This window comes from Tursiops truncatus, chromosome 10, assembly GCF_011762595.2.
Source record: "Tursiops truncatus isolate mTurTru1 chromosome 10, mTurTru1.mat.Y, whole genome shotgun sequence".
Lineage (NCBI taxonomy): Eukaryota > Metazoa > Chordata > Mammalia > Artiodactyla > Delphinidae > Tursiops > Tursiops truncatus.
The window spans coordinates 55,023,452-55,031,053 of NC_047043.1; the positions used below are offsets into that span (position 1 = coordinate 55,023,452).

Sequence of the window (7,602 nt, forward strand, 5' to 3'; positions counted from 1 at the left end):
GGGTCTAGGAGGACCTCAGCTGGTGGACTCATCTTTCAGCAGCGAGACCAAACTTACTCACTTGGAAGCAAGGCAGGGTTCTGAGAAAGCAAGTGGAAGTGTGCAAGGCCTTTGAGGCCTAAGTGTGGAACTGACAGGGCATCACCTCCCATGCACCCAACTGTCATAGCAAGTCACGACTCAGATTCAGGGTGTGGAAAATAGACTCCGTCTCCTGATAGGACTTGCTGCAAAGCCACGGTACAGGGCATGGATACAGGGGCATTTTTGCAACTTATCACTGGCAGTAAGTAGCGGTGAGATGCTGAGCTCTGGGGATAAAAAGCACAAATCTGTAGGAGTCCTGAGACAAATGTGAAAGATGATAAGAGAGCAGACAGTTAAAGCTCTGCTTGATTGGTGCCACAGTAGAGATATGTTACTTCTCTAGAGTTAAAGTGAGTAACTGGAGATCACTGAAACATCACACTATCCACAGGTAGAGTCATGTGCTAAAGAATCTTATTCTCATGTTATATCCAGCCTTCTTTCTATGATTATGTTCTCCTCAGCTCAGAAGGTGCACATGACACATTCGCCCTGTCAACCACATCTTTATCTTTCAAGAATGAGATTTCAAGCAGTAACTTCTGAGTTAGACATTTCCATGAAGTCTTGGGTCGCTTTCCTGGCCTCCTATGGGTATGCTTTGAGGATGACAACAACGACCTTTTTCTAATTATCCAGAACATTCAAGCCAAGCCTTCTTTCCACATCCCTTGCAGAAGGGAGAAGGTGGTAGAGACTTAATGAGAGAAAAGTATATGGGGGTGTCATAAAGTGAGGTTCTGACAGATGTGGTCTGATGCTGAGAGGACATATCCAGGGAACTCAATGTCTGTCTGTGAAACGGGTCTTGAGGATCGAAGCTCAGAGCACAAGACCCTTGCCAGCTGTTCTGTGGAAGCTTCCACTCCCTCCCAGCCGTCAGACTGCTCTCAGAGGGAACTCTCAGGACTCCCTTGGCAATGTGGGTGGAGGTGACCAGCACTGTCTTGGCAGCTCTCTTGACAATTCTCATTTTCACCTGGGCCAGTAAGCCCCTTTCAAGGAGTAGGAAGATGGTGCAGTGAGACTGTGGATGCTTGGTTCATGGTGAAGGAGTGTGAGGAAAGATGCACAAAGGAGTTGGATGTGCCCACAGCCTGGGTTTGCTTGACGATTTGTTTAGGGCAGGTTTTGTATGTGCATCCCCCATTGGCAGCAGATTGCAGAGATTGTTAGTCTCAAGTGTTTTCAAATATGACTATGGAAATTATACACCAGTGACAGTGTGGTACCACAGACCTGCAGCACAGCCTCCTAGCAGTAAGCCAAGTGTGCATGTCTGTCTCAATTCCCCTATTCAAGAGGATCGAAACAAGGATTTGAGGGCAAGTCATTTATTTGGAAGATAATCTCAAGAAACAGTGATAGGGGACCAGGGAAGAGAGGGCAGGGAAGGAAGCTAATAAAGGATGTGTTATCAAGCTGGTTACCACTGCGGGAAAGTTCCACGCGGAGCATGCACCTCAGCGTTTCGCACCCAAGGAGAGAGGGAGCTGGGGTATTTGTACACCAACTCCAGTCAGTCATGTTTAAGGGCAGATGCAGGAAGATGTCTGATCTCAGAAACAGAGGCCACTAATGCTAGGGAGCACAGGACAAGAGATACCAGGTCTTCCTGAGCTTGGGAGAAAAGGTCAGCTTTGGGCTACAAAAAGTTACTTTTATATGGCAGTAGTGCCTATGCTGACCATGTGAAAAGAAATGGAAATTCATCTTACCCTGTATGAAAAGCCATAGACATCGGAAGGAAAGGTCTTTTCAGAACTAAGCTAAAGGAAACTGCCATCGTGGCTCAGGAGGAGTTGCCAGTTTTAGGGGGGTACACACTGCCAGCTGTGTGCACGGCAGCTCGGCAGCTCTCGGGGGTCACAGATTTGAGTGAAAGATCTGGAGGACAGCAAGATAGGATGCAGGTCTGCAGATACTTTAAAACTCCTATTGTATGAGAGCAGTACTTATCAAATTATTCTGCAATGGCTAATCTCTCTCAGGATTTAATAGATTTATCAAAAGCCAGATAAGCTTGGGAAATATCAAGTCCCTGACTTTCTTAATCCTTTCCTAAAAGGTTGATTTGATCCTTTACTGTTCTACTGTACATTACGAATCTCTTAAAGAGTGTATCGTTTCCAAACTTCTTTGACCGTGGAATCTGTTTTACTCCCAAACAACCTATGAATAGCTCAATAACTAGTTTTCCCCAGCATACAGTTTGGGAAACACTCCACCAGAAGCACATTACAAGGAACAAACAACTTATCATAAGAAAGCTTGCAGGAAGTCCATGCATTTTGAAAAGTGGTTCCGCATGATGCTTTTTCTAAATCAGCCCAATCTGAGGCGTTGTGAGCATAGGTCATGTCTCCTCCGGGTCCAGGTGGCTTGGGAATCAAAACGGTTGATTCCCCAGCATCTCTAACCTGGCGCCTCCTCTTTCTGCCTTTCAGATGGGCTTCTTTCGCAGAAGGTACAAAGAAATTATTGAAGCTGAGAAGAACCGTAAAGAGAATGAAGACAGTTGGGACTGGGTCCAGAAAAACCAGTGACCTGCCACCCCACCCCACCCCGGTCATGTGGCCCAGTGGTTCGCCTGTCTTCCTGATCTTTGTATCTTCCATATTTGGAAGAAAGAATCTTCTCCAGATTTTTCGGAGGCCCCACGATGCTGTTCTCGTCCTCGTTCTCTCAAGCCCAGGTGCCAACCTGAGGCAGTCACTTCGGCCAGGTCACCTGACTGGAACCACCACCACTTCCTTTTCCAGCTGAACCCACAACTTTGGAAAGCCGGCTGCAGAGCCAGGCGATATTTATGGATGCAACATGCGTGGTCAACCCTCAGGGGAAAACTGTTACCTAAAAGTATTTTTATAAATATAAGCCTTTTATACTGATTATGTCTTTATATTTGTATCGATGTTTTATTATTTCTATTAAATGGTTATATAGTTCACTCAAGCACTGATATCTGGCCTGAAATCTTGGAAATACTTGTATATTCATACAAATGTTAAAGGATAAAGATCTTATTGTACTCTGGAACTTGCTGTTAAAGAAGACTCAGATGAAATCATCTGAAGAAACCTCATGTGATGAATCCACCCAGCGGGTGGTGCTGTATATCAGCTGTGGTTTGGGGCTGAGCCCGAAGGCATCTCACATCTCTGTTGCCTGGAGTCAAGTGCGGAATAATGTGCTGAAGAACCACGAGAGTTTTTTCATCTGTACCGTTCATTGGAAGATTCCCAGCAGGAATTTGGATGGAAAAACCTGATTCTTGAGGTCTGTTCTGCATCACCTTATAGAGCAGACATTTCACCCTCCTTGCACTTAAATTAAGACATGAAAGCTTGGAGCAATGCCATTTCATCACTGGTAAACCTCAGAATGGCATCTCATCCTGGACATCGTGCATCAGAGTCCGCATACCACCGGGACTGAATTGGTGCCCACCAAGCAGAGACTTGTGTCTGAGTGCTGTGATGTGTTATCTTTTCATGTTAATTTGAGTCCAGGGGTCTCCATTATCCCCATCACTCTTGCTGTCCCAGCTAATGGTAATTGCAGTGTCCTTCCCAGAGATGACCATTCAACCTGTCCTTATTTTTTTTAATCGTGTCTTAGGTGGAATTCTTAAGAAGTGGACCCTGAGACAAGGATTTTCACGCAGTAACTTATTAAGGAAGTATCCCCAGGGCACACCAGTAAGGACACGAGGGAAGCAGGACACAGAAGGGGAGGAAGACAGGTAAGGGAGCCATTTCAGGGCAGGTCCCGTGCAGGGGGTCTTCAGCCTGATCCTGCTGGGGGGCTCTGGAGGGTAAGTTATGCCTCAGAGTTGTCCCAACCCGGGGCAAGGGAGCTGAGCTTTCATAGTCTTGGACCCAGGAGAGATGTAAACTTTCTGCTTTCACTTCCTGCCAGCAAAATAGCCCCAGTAGCTCAGGAGCAGTCCTCAAAAAGAGGGCTGCACCCCCAGCCTGGGAAGCGCACAGAAATAATGCAAAAGAAATGATGCAGAGGGATCTGGGCATAGCACTGACGTCCTCGCCTATCCCCTGTACAGGTGAATGCTGAGTTATGGCCTTCACTATCCAAGCTCTCTATTTGACAGTGTTCATTACCAGACACGCAGTGCTGTCCAGATTTGAGTGCAGTGTGATTCTCTGAAAGGGCGAGGTGGTGATGGATGTAGCAAGCTCAACATCATGCCTGGCCCGTAGTGAACATTCAATAACCATGAGCAGCCCTGGCTGCTTTTACCGCTGCTGGAAAACCATCTGGTACAGGGGAAAACGTGCCGAAGAGCAGGGTCTGACAGAGTCCTTAGTCACTTATCACAGCCTGCTCAAGCCCCGGGTACAAACAGATGGCATCAGATGAGAATGAAACAAGAAACAAGACCAGGCATCTTTCTCATAGGGCCTTGTTGACTGGGAGCTAAGATGTGCGGGGGCCCGTGAGTATTGTTGAAAAGACACAGAACTCAACTTCAGGGGAGATAGGTTTTTCCAGACACATAGTTGGCTAATGCTTGCAAAGATATCTAAAGTTTTGGCAAAATTATGAGGGTGCTGGGCGGTTGCAAACCTGGCAGGGAGCACACATGTCTTTGTTTCTTACGCAGTTGACTCTGACACAGGAAGATACAGAATGCATCATGCTCCCCTTCCAGTTCTCACTCAGAGTTCACCTCTGACAGATATGTATGGGGCCCCTGCTGTGCATCAGGCCCTGTGCTAAGTGCGGGGGGTTCCCCAGTGAACACCACCCCACATTTTGCCCCAGGGGAGGCAGATCTTCCCACAGTGGGATCGTGAATTCCTTTACGAGACCTCATCTGTAGCCTTCCTTGGATGGACTTCTGCTTGTTGTTTCGTGTTGTCCTTTAATAAATCATTTAGGATTCTTAGGTGGTAGGCCTGGGACAGCTCCATCAGCAGCTTTGGCCAAATGCACGACTAGCCACAGCCAGCCTCCTGCAAGGTGTGCAGACGCATGGGAGACAGTGTAGCAGGATAACTGGCAGGCACGCGGTTCTGCCAGCCAGAGGGGAAAGCCTCACCAGGGGAGGGGCAGGCTCCATAGCCAGTCTCAGAGCTGGGATCCATGTGCTTCTGGGTGGTTCTGAGTGGTGGACACACGAGTGGTCACATACCCAGGAGATTACTAAGACTAAATAGGGCAGTTTTTAAGAAAATCACGCTTGGCCTCCACTGGAGGAAATACTGGCAGCCACTCTGGAACCTGTATGGGGAGGATGGTACATCTGCTTATCTCCTGATGCTGAGTAGGCGGGGCAGCATGGACTGGGGAGGTGACCATTTAGCACAGTGATAGGGAAGTTGAGCAGGTTATCAGCACTCAGCTTGGCCGGTTCACCAGCTCCATCCAGTTCAGAAGCCCTCAGTAGGCTCTTGGGGGAAGCAGACAGGATGGGTTGGTGTGTCTTTGTTCCTTCTCCAGAAGGTTCTTTTAAAATTCCACAGTGCCTTCCAATTTCCACCTTTCCTGCTTCTGCGGGTTCACTGTGGAATGCCATCTGATGTTCTCTTGCACAGCATTATTTAAGTCTGCTTCAGCTTTTTGGTTGTGTATTCACTAGGGTTATAATCAACTGTCAGAAGGATTGAGGTGCTCTTTAAATATGACAAAAGGACCTTTGTAGAAATTAAGTGAAATAATGCCCCCTTTTCAAAAATGATTCACTTATGCTCAGTTTACATGGGACTCAGGAGTTTGGAACATCACCTAAGTGAGCCCTGGACCTGTCACAAAGAAGAGGCCATGAGGTTCAGGAACGAGGGGACACTGGCAGGAGTGAGTGGGTCCAGTGGCTTTACGGTGACTGACAGGCACACGGCCAGAATCACTTGCTACTGAGGTCACTGAGGCTTTCTCAGTCAATTCTTCAGGAAACTTCCATCAGCATTCTGAAGTTGGGTAAGCTTTGTAGAAAATCCGATGGAAAGTCCTCCTTCACCAAATCATATGTAACCTTCAGCCCTGGAGCCAGAGGCAGGGAGGTTCAAAACAAAACCAGCAGGCCTCCTGGAAACATCAGGGACCTGTTTTCAATGTGGATGTGTAGCAGGTCCCTTAGGTGGTTGTGATGGGTGCTGATATGCTACCTGTGGAACCGTAGCAATGTTGTTTTTAAAAAAGGTTATTCTACTTTTATTTTTGGATAAGGCATCATATCAGGGCAACGCAGTTACACTCGGGTTACCTGTAAAACCTACACCTGATGAAACCTGCACCTAATTCAGACTTCCCGAAATGTAGAGGCAAAGCAAAGGATTGGTATTTGGGGGAAATGGCCTTTTAGCAGATAAAAGGCAGAAAACGAGTGTCCCTTAGAAATGCTCCAAGTATGCAGGGTTTTAGTCCATGTGTTGTTTTGCTATATAGAGCAAGAATATACACAGTGGAGAATATGTTCTGAAGCAAAGAATGGCTGAAGGGTTAGGATACAAAGGCAGTAGGGCCAAAATGAACCTCCTAGAATGTCTTCTGATTTTCAGCATGTGAGGGGGATAATGAACAAATGTCCCACGTGATGCAATGCTTTGTAGCACAATGATCTAGATTTCAGACTGTGTTAAGGTTTTTTCAAATTCTAATGTGCACGGTGTGACCGGCGGAGTAAGTTTAAAAGCTTTAAGAGTGTGATGAATTGCATGGCAGGCACCCACGCTAACTTCACTTCCAGAACTTGATTGATGCATCTGTGTACGTTTCCGTTGAGGAATTTCAGTGGGAGGGGTGTTCCTCTTCACAAAGTCGCATGTATTCAAGTCTGTGCAGTCACTTCTAATTCACTTGCACTGTTTGGGAAATGCAGGTTTACAAAAGTACGTGTTTGGAATAAAAAAACGGCTACAAACGATTTGGGAGTTAAGTCTGTAATTTCTTTTGCTACTGAAGTACTTGAGCCTTTTTAGGCTGTTAAAGATGGGGTTTTGGTGTAATACAACATGAGCATTTAAAGAGCCCATGCAGGTTCGTCTAATTGCACATAAAGAACCCACTCAATGTGTCCGAACTGTCCCTAGTCTTTGGCCTCCATTCCATGGTCGCCACCTTCTCTATGCATCACCCACCTGCCCAGGGCCACACCTGGGACCTTGGTCTTAGGAGGAACGTGCCCGAATTAAATGCAGCTGATTCCTCGTTTTTAGTAGACTGCTTCCTCATGTGTCCGCCAGTCATGAAGCATTTTCCCGGAAGCCTTTTGGTAGCATCCTTACACATTTACAAACATTGTGTTCTCTTAATTTTTGATCCCCTCCATCTGTCTAGTTATGTCCCTCTTCTTATCTCAAATATTGTTCATTTGTGTGTTTTTCTCTTTTTTCTCTGGATGAGACCAACAGAGATCATTTTATTGATCTTTTCAAGAATAAGCCTTTGGCTACACCAATCAGGTGTACTGGTTTTTGCTTCCTATTTCATTAATTGCTGCTTCTGTACTTGTTAAGATTTATATTACTCCCCTGTGGTTAAAATTCATACACA

General features: G+C 46.3%; 1 protein-coding gene across 2 annotated transcripts in view; it reads left to right on the forward strand.

The window, feature by feature from the left end:
* The window catches only part of ITGA9 (integrin subunit alpha 9), a 352,532-nt gene extending 345,559 nt beyond the window's left edge, over positions 1-6,973 (forward strand). Inside the window, exon 28 of one of the 2 annotated variants that reach the window (XM_033864555.2) lies at positions 3,709-6,973. In XM_033864555.2, coding sequence (XP_033720446.1) covers positions 3,709-3,735 — 27 coding nt within the window. In that variant the 3' untranslated portion in view covers positions 3,736-6,973. Of the gene's footprint in view, positions 1-2,534 lie in introns of both variants that reach the window. The other variant, XM_033864554.2, reaches the window with a different exon arrangement.
* Positions 6,974-7,602: the final 629 nt, after the last annotated feature.